The sequence below is a fragment of the Struthio camelus genome, chromosome 2 (assembly GCF_040807025.1).
Source record: "Struthio camelus isolate bStrCam1 chromosome 2, bStrCam1.hap1, whole genome shotgun sequence".
Taxonomy (NCBI): Eukaryota; Metazoa; Chordata; class Aves; order Struthioniformes; family Struthionidae; genus Struthio; species Struthio camelus.
The window spans coordinates 102835729-102854744 of NC_090943.1; the positions used below are offsets into that span (position 1 = coordinate 102835729).

At 42.8% G+C, this 19016-nt stretch overlaps 1 protein-coding gene across 16 annotated transcripts in view; it reads right to left on the minus strand.

Moving 5' to 3' along the window:
* Window positions 1-1047: 1047 nt before the first annotated feature.
* Window positions 1048-19016, minus strand: part of RREB1 (ras responsive element binding protein 1) — a 127714-nt gene continuing 109745 nt past the window's right edge. For all 16 annotated transcript variants that reach the window (XM_068931909.1, XM_068931921.1, XM_068931911.1 and 13 more), the window contains 2 exons: window positions 7962-8708; window positions 1048-4802 (listed from right to left, as the gene is read on the minus strand). In XM_068931909.1, coding sequence (XP_068788010.1) covers window positions 4282-4802; window positions 7962-8708 — 1268 coding nt within the window. In that variant the 3' untranslated portion in view covers window positions 1048-4281. The remainder of the gene's footprint in view (window positions 4803-7961; window positions 8709-19016) is intronic.

Sequence of the window (19016 nt, forward strand, 5' to 3'; positions counted from 1 at the left end):
ATTTCTAAGGCCAGTGGGTGGGAGCTGGAAGCGCTTTCCTCCCTCATAAATCTTAGTTCCATCTCATCACTCCCTCCAGAGGTAGCTCAGGGGGGTCCTGCTTCAGCAGATTTCCTTGCTTGGGCCAAAGCTGCCAAACTGACTGGTTTCTTTTTAACCTGCTTTTAACCTGTTCAGTGGTGAGGAATCAGTTCCTCACCAGAGAAAGTGATTTAGAGAGTCTCAACTGCTGTCATTTAAGATCCAAGAAGCTAGAAGCAGGAAAGTAGAAGCAATTTAGACTCCCAGATACATCTCTCTGATTCTGAATTTGGTTCACTTCTCTACCAGAAAGAATCCCACGAGGTCTTAAGAAGATGCAGATGCTCAAATGCTCTACAATTCCCTGGCATCTAGAACTGGATACGCAACTCAGATGATTCTTTGGCTCATCATCCTGTGAAATGCATTTTATTCAAAAGAAAGCATATAAAATGCAACTAAGGCGGCTCCAACAAGCTAAAACAAAGGATTTCTTTTTTTGACACATGCATGTGGCTTTCAAATACATCCTGGAGATTTCACAGCCATATACATTTATGCAAAAATAAAACTATAATGGCAAAAACTTACTTCATTTATACAGAAAATTACTGATATATTGTTAATCACCACAATGTGCCATAAGAAAGACACTCACTTATGTGATCATGGGGCTACGATAAAAAAAAAAAAAAAGTAAAAAGAAAAAAAGGACAAAGAACTCTGGCCTAACACCTGCACAGGAACATCAGCACCAATGTACTTTTTTTCTGTCTTCAGTTGCTGCTTTAAGAAACTGCAATTACAGAAAAGCACCATTTCAAAGGGTTTTGACTACCAGAAAACCGCATGGCAAATGGAACATGAACCTTCAAAGTGCTACAACTATCTCCAATTCAAACTCAGTCCAACTGAAGGAAGAGAAACAGTAATACTATTTACACAGACAAACTCTGGTTGGTATGTTGTCCTCTCATAGGAAAGTTTGAAAGCAAGTTACAACAAACCCACAAGAAGAGCCACGTCCATTTTGTAACCTATAATTTTTAAATATAACATTTTATTGCTTAGATGGTTTGATACAGAACAACTTTTACTTTTATTTTGAATTTGGAAGTACTGTACAACTGAATAAAAAGAGGAATAAAAGTACCAAAACAAATGTGTGATTCTCTGTTCATGTGGCATAAACCAGTCTTGTACACAATTCGTAGCAGCAGTTTAAGTTCCCTTTAGAAAAATATGAATTCTACACATTTATTACTGTTTCCTGCATGGGATGAAATCACTAGGATTAAACTTCCTTCGTGGATAGAGAGAGGATAGAAAGGAGACACACAGAGAAGAGAGAAAACTATGAATCATTCTGCAAATGGAATCAGACTGTCATATAGCCCCGAAAAGTTATTTCAGAATAGCCTCAAACAAGGTTCTCTCTTTTTTATTCTTTTTCCTTTTTTTTTTTTTTTTTTGGCGCGCTTTCACAGTCAAGTGCTTAATGTAGTGATTGAATTATCTCAATGTTTAGTCCATTGCAACTCAGGCAAAAGAATTTCAGAAGATCCTTTTTTTTTTTTTGTTTTTTGTTTTTTGTAAAAGCCCTGAGAGAGGAAAAAATAAAAAGATTCAAACAAAAATTGTATAGAGACAAATTAGCTGAACATGCAAACTAAAGCCTAAGATTCACCCATAGTTTAAACACATTATAAATTTCACAGTTTAATATTGGGGGAGGAGGGGAAACAAAAAACCCAACAACAGCAACAGTTCTCAGTCAAACTCAACTAATAAAAATGTCAATAAAATGTGGCAAGACCTTATACTCTACTAGGATATAGATAAAGGCTAAATAAAGCTTTAAATCAATAGTGATTATTGCTAGCAGATGTCCCGGCAGGCTGCTGGGAATTAATTACTTGCTACATTGTTCTGCAGCATATAGTTTAGTAATGGCTTCTCCCCCACAGTATTGCGCAGTTTAGTGTGGAGAGTTGCAAAAGAAACAAAACAAAACAACAAAAAAAACAACAAAAACCAAAAAATACCCAAAATAATAATAATTATTATTATTATAATTATAATAGTAATAACAATTTAAGGGATGTGTGAACTGGTTTTAATTAAGTAGAATGCACCTGGGTAGAGTTTTAAATGAATCATTGGTTCTGATTTGTTCACCTATCTGAAGTTAAGTTTGTTTCTGAACTGGTTCATACATCCCTATTAAAAAAAAAAAAAATAGAAATCACATATACCTCAACCATTTTTTCTTATTCTATTTGCAAGAATATTACTCAAGAACGTTTTTCTTCCTTTGAATTCTGGACAGCTAGATTTCAGTCTCCAGAACTTTTTGGAGAACTTTTAATATATATATAGATATATATAGATATATATTATATAATATAGAATGGGTTTGAGGCCCACTTCCTCCATGTCTGATGAAAGCAGGAAAAGCAGTTCTGCAGGGGAAGGGAGGATCACAGTGCGGGCTGCAGGGGCTGAAGTGGTGGAATAGCACAGTGAGGCTCCGGCAATGCTAGTATGGCTCTGTCTGTCCCAGAGGTCATGACTGAAGGACAATTAACAAACAACAAAAACGACAACAAAAACAACGACAAAAATGCTGAGCACTCCTAAGAATGCACAGCTACAGTAGGATACATTTTGCTTAACCCCTTAAATATTGGTGGCTGGAGTGTCACCTGTTGCCGGCAACAGGAGCCATATGGAGAAAGTCCAACTCCCAGCATTAAAGGGGTTACATTATTGATATGAAATTTAGACACACACCTCAAGTCTTCAAGCATCAACCCCAAAATCTCAGGAAGAATTTTTTTTTAATTTATTTTATTTATTTTTTAACATGTCTTATATCTGTAGTTTTATTACCAGTAGTATTTTCTTGCTCTAGAACATGACAGTAGCAAGATCACGGTAAGGCTCGCATTTCTTTCTTGCTTTCTTTCAACTGGAAGACTGAATAACTTTGCCCTTTAAGTAACACACGTTGTCACTGATGTGACTGCAACAAGATTAATATAGTATTTGCAGTGCCTTTCTTACACACTCGGAGGGTCCTGCCATGACCCCTCTCTCACACACTTCTTCTCCCAGGCCCCCCCCACAACACATGCGCGCACACACCCACACCCACACCCACCCACCCACACGCACACCCACACGCACACCCCACCATGCGTGAGATGTTCCCCTGTACATGTGTGATGATAGCTTGCTGGCCTACATTTGACTCTCCGGTCAGAGGAAGGGGTCCACTTAAAGTACAGTAGAAGAGCTGCAACATAAGAAGAGGAGTAAGTGAAAGCTTAAGTCAAAAACATTTAAAGAGGGGATCCAAGCTGCATTATACATCTGCGTGGGCAAATATTGCCCATTGGTTTCTGCTGACTGCAGAGACAAGCGAACTGATGAATTTATAAAATAATAATAAAATAATAATAATATACTGAAGCAAATCAAACATATATAACAGCGGGTGCATAATTTCCATAGGTTACGTTGCTATGTAACTCTTCTCTGTATACGCACTTCAGTCCACAATGGCCAGAAAAAAACCCTAGTAGCTAGAACACCATTTCTAATGCTGAAAAGTGGAAACAAGTATGAGGTTGAAACTCTTCGTGTTTCCTGCTTTTGGCTTGAACCACTCTGAACACCTTCAACTGCCATGTTGTTCATGTCTGGAACAGACTTAATGCTCCACCATGTGGCAAACGCAAGAACCTCTACTGAGAGAAAAAAATAAAAAATAAAAGAAGATCAACATCCCCTCTGCTTTTCCTCTGACTATTTTGTATGAAATTCACATAATTTTCTTCCAGTTATTGGCTGTGGTATCCAAGGGCCTCCCACCCCACTGCCCCCATTTCCAGCTCAGAGAACAAACACAGCGACTATCACAGATATACAAGAACAAGCTCACACACACCAATACAAAAGGTAACATTAATGCTTAAATGAAAAAGGTCCTCTCCAAATAATTCATTAAAATATTAAAAAAAAAAAATCATTTTTGAAAAAAATCTATGATACCAAAAGATCTAATAAAGTAGTAAGGCACTCAAATCAGTATATACTGTAGTCTCTTGCATTATTATACTGAAAGGCATATGGCACTGCATCCAGTCTGCCATACTCTCCCCACAGCTGTAGGCTGCTCTTCCAAAACAAGACTCCAAAAACCTTGCTCTGCTGGCTTTCGTTCGTGTGCTGGGCCGGGTCCAACCTCTGAGCAAGTCATTCAACCCCCAAGAGCTGAGGTGCACTGTCTGCAGAGGCAAGAATGTGATTCATGGGAGATTTTTTGTTGTGCATCTCCAGCAAGTCTTGAATGAACCCCGACGGCCTCTCGTGGTCGGAGCCACCCCGAGGTTCCTGGTCTTTCGCTGGCGGTTTCTGTGCGTTCTTGCTGGGCTCCGCAAGGCCGGTGCTGGCCGTTCGCCCGCTCGGCCTCTCCTCTCTGCCAAGAGAGTCCTTGGCTGCGCCAGCCAGGGACTCTTTTCGGCTTCTTGTGATAGACGAATGGCTACCAATGCCCGCAGCGGAGTCGCACTCGTTTTCTGAGATGGGATTAGTGCCGCTGTGGCTAGACTCATTTTCGCTGTCTTCTCCACACCTCGACTGGGTCTCCTCCTTGTCACTCTCCTTCCCGTGGTTTCGAGCGTTTTTGACTTTCTGGTGTATGCGCTGGTGGCGAACCAGGCTATGTTTCAGAGTGAAGGTCCGTTCACAGGTTTGACACTTGTATGGTCTCTCACCTAGAAGAGAATTAAAATTCCAAGTCAGCTGTAATATCATAAATGCACTGCTCTCTCATTTCAAGCAGACCAAGATGCTCGAGACTTTCGAAATTCAGTAGCTTTACTAAACTTGGGTGTTGCATTTATGCAAATTTTGTATTTCTATACTATCAAAACAGCTCACAGTATGCCAGGAAGTATACACACAAATCCTGGAGCACAAATGAAAAAACGAGAACTGTCTTGAGATTTCTACAAACCTGACGTGGCCCTACACTAAGCAGGGAGGAAGGCAGCAAGCCCCAGGTGCTTGTTAGCATCCCACCTCGTTCCGTCAGCAACTTTTCTGGAAGAAGTTTGCAGTCGTCCTCTGGAGCTTAAAAGCATTTGCAAAACCAGCCGCCTGCGCTGCTACCGCAGCTTGCCTGGCAACCCCCCCAAGGGTGTTCCTCACCACCGCTCAGCTCCCGGTATGGAGAGAGAAACGGTTTGAAATGCAAGGATAATGACAATGTGCAGATAGTTGGGGTCAACAGCATTGAAAAATCAAATCAAACAGCACGGGAGAAAACATCTCTTTTTCTCTTACATGCGGACAGACGGGTAAGTAGGAAACACACAAGCCTCTTAACTAAGCATAACGGAAGCTGTCAAGAATTACCCTTGATACGAGAAAATGCCATCTTCTCGTGAAGCAGAATGACCATGTCACTAAGTTTCAGAATGGAAACAAAGAGCCAGCTAAAGGACCTAGATTTGTCAGGCTTCCATAGGACAAGGTAGGTGTACCGACCAAATGAAAAACATACGCCTTGGGATTTTATTTACAAAGCTGTTTGTGTTCTTCAGGCAGCTGATGTTTTACGTGGATTTCTGATAAGAACTATATGTGAAAGCACCTGAGAAGCTGCTTTAGGCCTGTTTGAGAAACGCTACTCAGTACAAAATTCTTCCTCCTACCTTGCAACACTAAGCTGCAGAACAGCTGCAGGCATCCCATGCAGTAATCTAGTAATCAACGGGTAGTTTGCTCTGATCTCAGAATGGCTTTTTGCACCTGAAATGCTTGAATACTTTCCTAAGCATTAGCTCATGGAAAAACAAAGCAGCCACTGCCCCACAGACAAAACTCCCCCAGCCTCCCAAGGAGCAAAGAATACACCCGGGCAACAGCCCAAGGTGGCATATGCGGGTGCTGCCCTATTGCCCTGATGAATGGAAGATCCCACCCTCATTGTTTCATCTTGTGTTTCTGTTTGGAGCTATTAAAAGACTGTTCAATGGTGCAATTCCATCAAGGTATCATCTTGTGCCAATGGACATACAGAACAAGACACGTGGGGTGGGGTTAACTGGTGGGGTTAATTGCTCAGTTACAACCACGCTTTGGGTGGTAAAAAGGCCTTCACATGGGAATACACCTGTGTGCCAGGAGCTTTTGGAAGAGAGAGCCTTTGCCCGTACACCACTAGGCTCCGAACAGCACGGCATAGGGTCGTGGCTCATCCTGGCCCCGTTCGGGAAGGCAGCGCTAGAGCGTCCCACGACTCAGCTCTGGGGAGCAGCCTGCTCCGCGCAAAGGAAACACTTTTAACCTGATTTCCAGAGATGTCTTACACACTCTCTGCCAGTGCACTTCAGCGTGCCCCAATGTTCCTTCTCCTGAGGTAAGGCAGTCAAAAAATTTGCCACAGGTATCCTTGAAAAAAACACAGCACAACCTAAAAATAAGCAATATTACACTCACACAGTATTTTGACAATAAATATGTCTGAATGAGTGGGAGGGAGGGAGGGAGGGAGGGGAGTCAACCCACAGTACTGAGGCAAAATCCTCTTTTGAAAATGCTTTTAACTAAACAGTGGGAGTAGGTGGTATTTGCGTTTCTTGCATTTGGAGGAAGCACTGATCCAGGTTCCTAGTCAACACCATTATATTCTTGGTTGAGATATCCTTCAGCATCAAATAAGAAAGAGAAACAAAAACATATTGACAAGTTCTGCATATCTCAGCATACAATGAAAACATTTAAAACACATGGTAGGGCAACCCCCAAAGGCACATAACAGTGTATCATTTTAGGTGGTAAAGCTCAATAGTTGAGAAATGTGAATCTTCCCAAGGCTTCTGAATTAGTATAAGAATTGAAACAAGAATGGGACCACCTCCTTGTTTTACTTGTGGCTCAGCTCAAGATTTGACTCCTCCAAAGTCAGAAGCAAACAAGTTAGTTTTGCACTGGATAGGTCAACATCTATCATTCAGGCAGGTAAAAAGTTTGATTAAGGCACTTTTAAAATCACTCTTCACTGTACCTACTAAACATCATCTTCATTGCAGCAGAAAAATGTTGTATCCTCAGTTAAGCACAAAAATATCGTCTTCAGCAGAGAGCACCACCAAAAAAAATTAAACATCAAAATGCACCACTTTTCCCATTTCACTTGCAGGTGAAATGCATCATGGACGCATTGATAAGGACAAATAATTCACCTTTGAGCTGGCTCACAACTTCATCTCCTTTGCTGAAAATCACATTTCACCTAAAGCAATCCCACATATTTTAACTGCACAGTCAGGTCACCAGAGAAGCATTTTACTACCTGTATTCATCCTTCTCTGTCCAAGTCTGAGTGGAGAGCAGGATGCCAGATGTAGCTTTGTCTTTCACTAAAGCAGCAGGTCATGCAGCTCACCAACACATTACCAGTACCAAGCCCAGATAATCAGACAAAAACAGACTCTCTCTCTCTCTCTCTCTCTCAGTTTTCACTCACAGATGAAGTCCTATCATATACCGCCACAATTCTGCACTGCTCAAAAAAGTATCGGGAAGAGGTGGAGCCAGGCACGTGTAACAAGAAGGGGGTGAGACACTGGACAGGACAACTGCATAGGTATCTCCATACTTTCCCTGACCTCCAATTCTGCAGCAGGCACAGGGGAAAGTGGTTTGGGAACTGAAGATAGGGTGGTGCTGGCTATTGCTGCTCTCTCAATATGCTTTGTATGCAGCATGGAAGATCAGAGTAGAGAAGGCACCTTAAGGGTACTTGTAGGACTGAAAAAGCATCTCCCACCTCAAGCGCTAGCAGCAATCACGCACCCACAGAGCAGATGCCCAAGTTCAGCGACAGACCTGCTTGTAATTTGTTCTGCCCTGAATTCTCCTCTTACCTGTATGAGACCGCATGTGTCGTGTCAAATCTTGCAGAGACCAGAAACGCTTGTTGCACACAGTACAGACTTTCTTTCTTTTGTCTGCTTTTGCAGTACTCTTAGCCCCATCAGTCTTTGGTTTTTTGTCATCACTGCTCTTCTCACTGGACTTTCTTTCTGTGCCTTCCCCCTCAGAGATGCTTTCACTCTCTTCATTCTCCTTTCCTATTGCCTCACAGTCCACAGGAGACTCCACCACCTTCAAGTCTATCGGAGACTCTTCCGGGTCAGGACCAGAGTCCTGCATCAGGGGACCTCCTGCATCATCCTGGACGCTTTTGCTTTCATCCTCGCTGCTTCTTTCATCCTTTCTGTCCTCACGAGTGTGGGCCTTTTTGTGACGGCTAAGAGTGCCAGCAAACTTGAAGGTTTTGCCGCAAACGTCACAGGCATGTTTCTTTTCAGTCTGTGAACTGCTGCCTGCACTCTGGTCGTTCTCTGCCAGCTTGAAGTCCATTAATTTGCTGGCAAAATTGAGGTCAAGACTTTTATTACTCACAGAATCTTCCTCAGGGCCCTCTTCATATTCATCTGCTTTTTCTTCTGCATCCTCTTCTCCTGGAGGAGAGTCAGCCTTTTGCTCCTTCTTGGGACTGCATTCACTCTCTGGTAGCTCTGTTACTTCCTCTGGCTGTTCCTTCTCGCAGGAGGTCAGGTCCAACACTTCATTTGCTGTAGCTAGTGTCTCCGCCTCAGACTGGCTGTCTGTAAGCAAACAAGAGAGAAGTTTTCAGTGGGACACCCTCCACTAAGTCACAATGATCAGCATGTCTTTCCACAAGGCTTCACACAGAGTTATAGGCATTGCCTCTGATCAAGTTCCTCAATGCCTGTTTTGCAATCTATGTCCCAAAAGAGTAACTTACACTGAAAAGAGATCAAAACACCAGAGATCCCAATTAACAAGATCATTAGAAGCGTGTAACCAAATGCCTTCTCTTCCAAAATACAGCTGCATTCTTAAGATAGATTCTTGAAGTGTGGTATTATCACTTTTACCAGAGAACACAAAATGCTGAGACACTGAAGATGATGAATTGAGCTCACTAACCCTAAAAATGCCCTGCACCAAAGATACATGGATGTATTATTTATAAACTCATATATTAACATAGATATAGATGGAAGCCATATACATTAATAAAGCTAGCTTAGAAACTGTAAGTAGCTAGAAATGTTTTTCAAAGGGAATGTTTAAAAGTTAAAAGTTATCACAGACAATAACACAAAGTACAGTCAAAAACAGTCGGTCATACATCATATAAGCCGAAAAAAAGGCAGAGAAGTTTGTCCACTTGGGCCTTTGCCATACACTATTTGATACCACATTGGAACCGAAATACAAGACAAAGATGCAATAAATAGCATCCCTCACTGTTTCACAATTCCTCCAACAAGCAGGTAAAGAATACCTAAGATGTCCATCTCAACGACCTCCTCCCTGCTCTTATCAGTTTGTTGCATTAACATTGCTGAAGACATAACATGTGTTCGAAAAAGTAAAACAGATAACGCATTTAAGGCAAACAAAGGGGCAGAGCTGTACCTCTTCCAAGTTCTATACAAATAGTTATGTGTAAATAGGAAATAAGCTGGAGTGGATCTAGAGGCTAAAGCTGACAATGAGGCATGGCATGTAACTGCATCCCCGGTGCCACTTTCCAGCAACTGTTCCAGGACATGAGCTTAGCAAGTCGTGCTTTCTGAAAGTTGAACCTTTCCTTGCTTTAAGTCCTCTCCCCCACTCCCCTCTTGTTGACAGCACGCAGCCAAAGCACTGCACAGCTAACAGGCATTTTTGCATTTAAGTGCAAGCCCAGTAGCTGCTTAGCAACTATAAGGATTTAGAAACTCTAGTAGGACAGTTCAAGTTCTCCAGCTGACATAAAGAGCACAACATGTGCTTGTCTCAGAGCTGCCTAAATTTCCTATTACTAGTCTTTCAGAAGCAAGGAGTAATTACAGAAGATAAGAAGGTAGTTCTCAAACATTTAGTAGTTTGAAACTTATTCTTACAACATAGCCTGCATTGACCCCATCTCCTTGCACAAGTGATAATACATGGCCATTAAAGAAATGTCAAAGCTAAGCAGTGTTTCCAGCAATTGTGTACGGCCACTTAAGAGAGCATAATCCTTGATACGCTTTTTTTTTTTTTGGTAGAGGGAGGAGGGAAGAAAGGGGAAGTGACTTGTCAAAAAAAAAACAGAACAAAACAAAACAAAAACTCATCTTTTAATCAAAACAGATCAGTTTACAGAGACACTGAGTTACACAAGTTTTCCACAAAGTTCATTGCTCATCTAATTATCCACCCACTAAAGCATGCAAATGAGCCATAATGTGTGCATAATGCTAGAGAATTTCAGGATGCAGGCATCTGAAAAGAGAGGTCGCCTACAAGCGTCCTATAAATTTGCATTTGAATTCTGTATTTTGACACACTGCTCATCTGTTGGATATATTAAGGGCAAAAATTAAAAGAAAGTTATTATAAACAAAAGAGCTCCTTTCTAGAAATCAAGCTGAAATGGCAGAGCAAAATAATTAAGGGGAAGCACTGCTCTACACCTCAAAGAAACGTAAGATAGCCACATATTAGAAGTGGGGCTCACAAAAACTGTGCTTGGTTACATGCAGGTAGCAGGGTCTTGTGGCTGATGTTGTAGGCAAGGGAGCAAATTCAGAACGCCAAATCCAGGCCATACGTATACGGGTGAAACGTTTTTAAAAAGGAAACACTTCTTATGGATTATATGAGCCATTCATCCGCATTTGGATCTCTGTTTCGGCAGACTTCTTAACCCAGTCTAGCCTTTAGTGGCTGGGTCTATTTCAACCCTACCCTCTTCGTCAAGCTCACCGGAAGCAATTATGCTTGAAAGCCCTAAAATTTAAGTAATGTAGTGCTGGATTTGCAATGTACAAAAGAAACAACAACAAACCCGCAATGAGAAGCGCTAAGAGTTATGGCACATACATCACAGCCTGTCTTCTGCTTCCACACGTTTCGGAGGCACACCTCCGTCTCACTAGAAATGCCTCATCTCTGCCTCAGAGTTTGGAAGAAAGAAAGGATGAAATCACAGTCTATCTGACTCCAGACTGCTCCCGAAAGGGTACCTTGCCCTTCCCTGGCCACCCACTCCTGCCCCAACCCTTTCCTGGCCCAAACATCCACATAACTGCACAGAAAACTAGATCTTATTCATCAGAGTGTGGATTTATGTTGGACTGAAGCGACCACATAATCATGGCTTCATTTAGGGTATGGCAAGACAGGAGGCAAATGACAGGGCAGAGGAGTTTCCATCCCAGCAGCCTATGGTTACTACCAGCAGAGAAACACGTGGGAACAACAGACAAAAAGACAAAATTGGAGCAGTGAAGTGGCTCTGAGGCGCAAAGATCTTGAAGCTGCACCGACAGAAAGCACCTACCCTGGCTGCCATGGCTGTTTCAGTTGGTGGGCCGGGAGCCAGGACTCACCCCCAGCAAGGTGGGAGACATCTCCCAGCTAGCCAAGCCAGCAAGATCAGAAACGCTGGGACTGCTGGGAACACTCCCATGAGCAAACACACGCTAGACCAATAAAAGACGACTACAAGTGAAGTGAGGAGGGGGGTTTTCATTAGGGAGCAGGGCACGGGCCAATGATGTCCTCTGTTAGGACGGAGAGGAGTGAAGGGCATGAGGAGTCCAAGATGGAGGGACCCTACTTCATCATCTCAAGAGTGGTGTTTTGTGAACTCTTTGCTGTCCAAATGCAAGGCAGCGGATGCAGAATACGTTGGCTTTTCAAACAGGAAGTATCAGGAGCAAAAAAAGGGGGAAAATGCATCAGTGGTACTCAAAAGGGAATTAGCTCAAGAAGAGCAAGCCAAAACTAGAAAGCTTTGTTTTAAAACACCCAAGTGCAACACTCACATCAACTTCTAAGTTCAACATGTATAGAGAGCACCTGCTCTGAATGAATTCCCTTTTTTTCCCTTATTTTTGTTAAGTTTTCCTTATCCTACTTCCAGTATTTCCAATAGTCATTTTTCCTACAGTTTACTCATCCTTCAGTTAATCACATCCAATCTCTATCCCCTTTTTACCTTTTGAATTTTCTCTCCATCGTACCCTGGGACCCTTTCTCCGCTGTTATTCTGCCCTTGAGAGGTGGGGCCACGATTACATTTTTCTGTGCAAGAGAGATACAATCCAAGGGATAGGTGGCCTACAGATAAACGACATCGCCTTACTAGCATAACTAAGCGAACGAGGCTGACATCAAGAAAATGAACTTGAAGTTTAAAACAAGAGGCATTCATGAATGGCAAAGACCACTCTGGGCGCCAAGAGCACAGATACACACATGCATGTTCTCTTCCCAAACTGGCTCGCCGCCACTGAAGGAATACCTTCAAAATGCAGATACAAATTTAGGCAGCAATGTGTTAAAATGGGTACATGCCTGGGTAAGTGCTCTTCTTTCTTACCTGCACAAACTAGACCTGCTGTTTTTTTCTTTTTTAAGAAAGAGTTTCACAGGCCCCTTATGAAACTTCATGCATATCATAAAATGGCAATTCCTGACTAGCTGAGCTACTCTGTGGTTGGTTACCCCCAACCTGTGTGATTGGTTTCACAGCTGGTAAAAAAGCTATCTGCTTTGCACAAAACCTGACTATTTGGGGATGGGTGAGAAGCAACCCTGCTCTGCTGCAGACAAACTGGAACAGCAGCAAGGGAGTCAGGAAGGCATGTAGGAAACACGACTGTCACAGGGACAGCCACGTCGGGTCCCTTCTGGGATTCCTCCCACACTGCAAGGGAAGTCTAGCACTGGCATCTACTCTTATCCGCTCCGATGGAGTTTAGGCTTGGTCTATACTACTGTTTTTCCAGCTTACCTGTGTAATAGCTACAGCAACGGAAAACCCAGCTGGCCACACAGCTCCAGTAGACTAGACCATTCCTTACACTGGGAGGAGGATTTTGACTGAGCCTTCAGATCTGGCCAAACAACCCTCCAAACACACCAAGCTCCACTCAGACTAGTAATTCTTGTTTCCAGAATTTACGGCTCCAGAATTTCACTAATTCACGATGCGGACAGAGCAACCACTTGGAAACGAGGAAGGCAGGGTGCGCAGGAAAGGCCTTCTATTTCTTTCACCCTTTTCCATCTTTCACTTAGTAAGATTGCAAAACACTTTCCAACCTGTTTGTCATCCCACAAATATTTACACCTCAGGCAGATAGTTCTGGTCCTAAAAGCCTACTTCCAAAGAATATTCCAAATGGTGCAATAGTAAGTCCAGAGGACAAGAGCAGAGAGCCCCCTTGCAAAAGCCCCTACCCTTTATTTTCTTTCCACTTTTTCAGCCACCAAAACTCAATTTAGGAGAAGGCTGGCAGCACACATAACTTTGTCATAGATCACTCTACTTGGTGTTATTCCTCTGAAGTTTCACAAGCAAGAGTGAGAAGATGACACTATTTGATGACACCAAGTCTGACACCAGCTTTGACACAAGAGTCAAAGAACGTATAGCAGGGAACTGTAAAAGAGAGAGAAGAGACAACCAGGGATGTAAGGATATAAGGAGGAAGGCAACATGAAGCAACTGAATGAAGCTCAGCTGCTGCCTCTGAAAGTTCTGGGAAAAAATGAACGTCTCAGGCGAGATATTCATAAGCAAAACCTCAAGGTCTCCATCTTAGAATGCAAAACCTTTTTCTCCTGCATGAAAGAAACTACTATATAGTTGTAGCCAAAATCATTTTTCCTCCAAACTGTGGAAAGAAAAGTCTATTTTGCTAAAGTCTATTTATAATTCAAGCTGTAGCTTTCAGACAGCCTAGTCAGAATCTAATCTTTCAAAGATTGCAAGAAAGAAAGAAAAGGAAGAGTAATTTACTTTCCTGCATACACTAACAAAACTATCAACAGAGACACTGAACATGGAAAGTTTCAGATAAAAGAGCAGATACAGATCAAGGCAGGGAAGTTGCCGGTTTGATTCTGTTCTGGGTGTGTTTTTTTTTTTTTTTTTGGAACTAAGATGGAATACAGACCAGAGCTTGAGATGTGAAAAAGAGTTATTACATAAAATAGGGTGTTGCAGTGGAAATTATTTTGTGACCTTAAAGCAAGCGTTTATTGCCAAACATTCCTGAGATCCCAAGAGAAGTGTTAGAAAACCCATCACATAAATAATTCTCAAAACTAGCACAAACAGAGCACTGGAAATGAATGCTGTAGAAGCAGTTGACACTATCACTCAGATGAGCTAAACGTTTAATATTTTCCCTACATTCACTGAAATAACCCCAGCTATTCTTATATTTTACAATAGGGGCAGCCTCCACTAGGTGGTAGTATTCTAGTAAGTTTGGTGCCTTTTTTAACCACTCATAAAATGAGTGACTTCTACTTCCATCCACAAATTGGAGAACATCTTTCCAACTTGCAGAGGTACCTCACAAAAAATGCTGTGTTATTTTTGTCCATTTTTGTTATAAACACATTAAATCCTAAAAATCAGCCACCTTTATTACATCACATACGCAAAGATAAATATCTAATTAGCTCACATTTCGGGAGCCTCAGTCGTATCTGCAAGACCCCTGAAATGAATAAATCTGCGGAAAAGGAGGAAAAACCAATTCTAGAGAAAAAAAAGAGTTATTAAATAAAATAGCTAGTTAAAAGTAAAACCCGGACAGATAGCACCACGCTGTTTGCCTTTGGCACAAGTTCTGGTCCTCCAGCACCTTCAGGAGAGCTCTGCTCCCCGACACAAACAAAGCCGTTGAGGCCTAGATCTGACTACACCAACCAGTGGAAATCTGCATTTGAACTGGGGAAAAAAGCCTAGAGACTGTCAGCCTACAGTGAATTGTACCACTATGTTTCAGAAAAGTAGTTTTATGTAGAGTTGGTAATATAATCAGTAAATTATGCATCTTCTATTCAGTATTTTCTAAACAACTCTAGCTCTCAGGTCAACTTTGTGGCTCTTCTGTTTGCCACTCGCCCTAACGGCAAGCAACTTTTACCGTGAGCTGTGGCTCAGAGGTTGCTATTAAACTTTGCCTGACAGAGAAAACGCAGTTTCAAGCCCTTTGTCCTCTAGGAAATAACCACAAATGTAGTTCAGAGGTGCAGACTGCTAGAACAGTTTGAAAAACAAAAAGTCCTCCACTATAATCAGGGCTCACATGATTTCTGGACGGATCACAGGGTGGCAGATTTCTAGAGCAAAGATGAATTCTGCTAAACGCTAATCGGAAAATTCACTGTTAAGTGTACTTACTTTGTAAATATTTGCCTAGTTAGGACAGAGCAGCCATTTCTGATACTCTCGCATTAGGGGCAAGCCTCTTCAAGAAAGGGATCTTTCCTTAGGAAGTGTCTTTCGGTATTAGGTAACAGATAATCCCTTACCCCATTCCCATGCCACAGCTCTCCTCCCTCAACTAGGTTTCGTTGCAAGAAAGTAGCATTCAGAAAGCCCTAAGGAGACAAAGGCAGAGCCGCCTTAATGTGATGAAAGTGTGCGATTCATTAGGTTGCTCCACAGTTTATTTCTAGTCCTCTCCTCTGGTACGAGCCTCCACCAGTCCAACTGCTGTTAGCCTCTCCTTCCGGATGAGACCTTCTCCATTTATTTCAGGTACGTCTGTCAGACTACTCTCTTTTGCCCCATGAGGCAAGGACACGCACAAGCCCCATCACTTACATAGACTCCCTGTCTCTGAATCCTATTCAAAACCACCATCCTGTTTTTTGTTTTGTTTTAAAACAAGACCCAAAGAAACCCTCTATAAACTTGTTCCCAATGACACTCTATTGAATTGCACTTCCTGTCTTACACCTCATCTTAAAGCTTTCCTCTTCGCTTAGTTTATGGTTGACCAAACACCATCCAAGCATTTTCCTTCATTCCCTTCACTTTCAGCATAGAGTGAATTCAGGCCGATTATTCACTTCCAAGTACAGCCCTTGCAAGGACTCTGTACATGAGCCTCAACCATGCCATTCACCCACCTTTTAAGACCAGCACTAAAAGAGAAATGACCCCATTTTAAACTGAACCAGAGTTTCAAACTGTAATTTACTTCCACTGATTTTTAAATCCGTTTTTCTTGGACAATGGAGGGAGACCACAAGTCCAAAGCCGTTGAATGATTTTGGACTGTGATTAAACATTACCTGGCAAAGCCTGTTAAAAACACTAAGCGGTGCTTTAAGATGCACACAGTAACTATAAAAGTATAAAATCTGGGCTCCTTCCTTGCTTTTTAAGGCTGCTGTTTGAAGATACAAAGCATTTGACAGCAAAGCCAACTTCAACAGCATCTGTCCCTCAACGCCTCCCAGGAGATGTTGCCAACTCCACACCTCAGCTGCATCAATGTGCTCTTTTACGCCTGTACCACAAGCCGGATCTGGGAACTGATCTAAGGAAAGCAGGTCCCTCCCCTCGCCCTTGTCGTTTTTTTGGGCAGCTGGGTCAGTTACAACTGTGGGGATGAACAGTTGGGAACAGGTTGAGCCAGTATGGCCAAGAAGTGCTTTGTACTATCCGACCGTGGCCCACGGCTCTGTCTGCAGGGGCAGCTCCAACCACTCTGACCAGCTCAACGCGGCCGAACACGAGTGCTAAGAACGACGTTTGTGTTCCGTCAAAATCCTACCCATCCTCTGTGTCGTGCCATGGCTCTCCTGAGCAGCTTCGCAAGTGCTTTCGTTCTCACTCTGCTGCTTAGCCAAGCTGCGCCACAATTCCTGCGACTGGAAAGAGAATTTGCAATAACCCCGATTAGGGCGTTTTTGTTTCATTCTGTTGTAAAGGTTGAAGAAGATGAGCATGTTCAGAGTCCTTTCTGCACACTTTTGTTCTGCGAGGGGATCATGTTATAACATGAGTCTTCCCTTCTCATGCTGTAACCATCTGTTGTCTGCACAGGCAGGATCAACCCACGTGATACCCCAGATGCTGTGCTACAGCCCTGAGAAGGTAAGGGCTGTTAACATGGTAACAAGACAACCTCGTCTCATCATGATAGGTGAGATCAAATCATGTTGTAACATGTCTCCAGCATGGCAGATTTTAATGCCAGACCAGTACTGAGACCTGTATTACTACATCTGAATCACTACAATGCAACCTGCCATACTAAAAAAAAAAAAAAAAAAAGTGCATGAAGACAGCAGACATTCCCGAACAAATGGAAGTTTAAAAATATTAGAGGAAATAACATTGTGCATACTTCCCCGCAGTTTGATCAGCTTTTATACTGAGGTTGAGTGTAACAGCTGATTTGTAGCTTTAACTATCCTGATGTGCACAGCCAAGTTCTTGCTGCTTTTAGAATCATGACTTCAACAACTCTTCTATGAGACCCACTCCAACTGACACAAACCTACTGTCTTTCTCCAAGGTGTGAACGCCTTACAACAGCTTTACAACCGTTCCCTTGTGCAAACACTTTTCAGGCAAGGGACATGCACAACCATCTGCTGAGCTTCCTTCTTAGATCTATTGCATTTAGTCAGCACAGAGAAATACTGAATTACTGTATTTGCCCTTGGTTCCACGTCAGCTCGTCTTTTCTGACTAAATGCCACTCTAAATGCCAATAAATGTCCAAAATAAAGCCTTGCATGATCTGACAACGAATGTGCTTTTCTGCAAAACTCATAAAACTCGAGTGGGCAAAAAGATGGCACGTGAGCTTCAGTGCAGATACATGTAAGGTAAAATATCTCCAGAAAAACAATCTAAAGCATGCCTACGTGATGCTGAACTTGGAACTGGCAGTTCCAATGCAGGCAAGAGATCTAGGAGCCAGCGATGACAGCTCACCGAGATCACTGGCTCAGCCTGCAGTAGCAGCCAAAATACAGCCAAAAAATGCTGAGCGCCATCAGCAAGGGTACTGAGAACAAGCAAAAGGGTGTCACTTTGCAGCTGCGTAAAGCCTTGCTGTGCCCTCATTTCAAGCTCTGTATGCATTTCTGGTCTCCGCCATCTCAGGAAGAAACTAGTGGTGGTGTTAGGGAAGGCACACAAGGGCAGCCACACATCTCCAAGCAATGGGGCAGCTGCCTTTCTAGGAGACACTAGAAAGGCTCAGGGTCCTCATTTTGGAGGTGAGAAGGCTAAGGAAGGGATGGCAGGAAAAGGCCAAGGCTTATGAACCATTAAAGCAGCAGAGAACGTGAACACAAAACTGCTACTCACCAAATCCTGCGATACCACAACTAAGGGGGACTCACTGAAACAAGCAGGAGATCAGCTTAAAACAGATATTAAAAAGCAGTTCTTTACACAGCAGGGAGTGGACTCCTGGAGCCTGATGCCAGACAACGTTGGAGGCAGACAGTATCAGTGGGTTCGAAAAGTGATTAGAGAGACTCACAGACAACAGGTCAGTAAATGATACTAAAGGGAACAGGCAGGGAGCTACCCCCTAACATCCAACCCTATGCAGCAGCGGTGGATGTTGGTAGAGCATAAGAGGAAATGGCTGAGGCACGTGGCCAGGCTCACAACTTGTCCGAACCAGCACATGCCACTGATGCCACCAGAGATGGAGTACTTGGCTGGACAGACCACTGTGCTAACGCAGCAGGACATTTCTTAAGCTTTACTTGCCTACAGCCTCCAGGCAAGATTAAACACACCTTGGTCTTGTTATTCTGAACAATCTGAAAAAACTACCTGTGCTATCAGGAGATCCAGCATCCCTTTCTTTAGACTGGGGGATAAGCCCGTCTCTTCTCAGGGAACAGCTGGCAACTCCATGTTTGTGCAAGACGTGGAGTTCACAGTTACATTTGGTAGAAAAGACGACATCACATTTTTGACAGGGGAAGGGCTTCTGACGTGAAGCAGGAAAAAAAATAAATGTATCAGTCCTTCTAATGTTTAGTACGATGGGGGTTTGTTCCCTTCCCGCCCCTCACCTCCTCCCTCCTCTTCTGAATCAGCTGGTCATTAACCTCTAAGAATA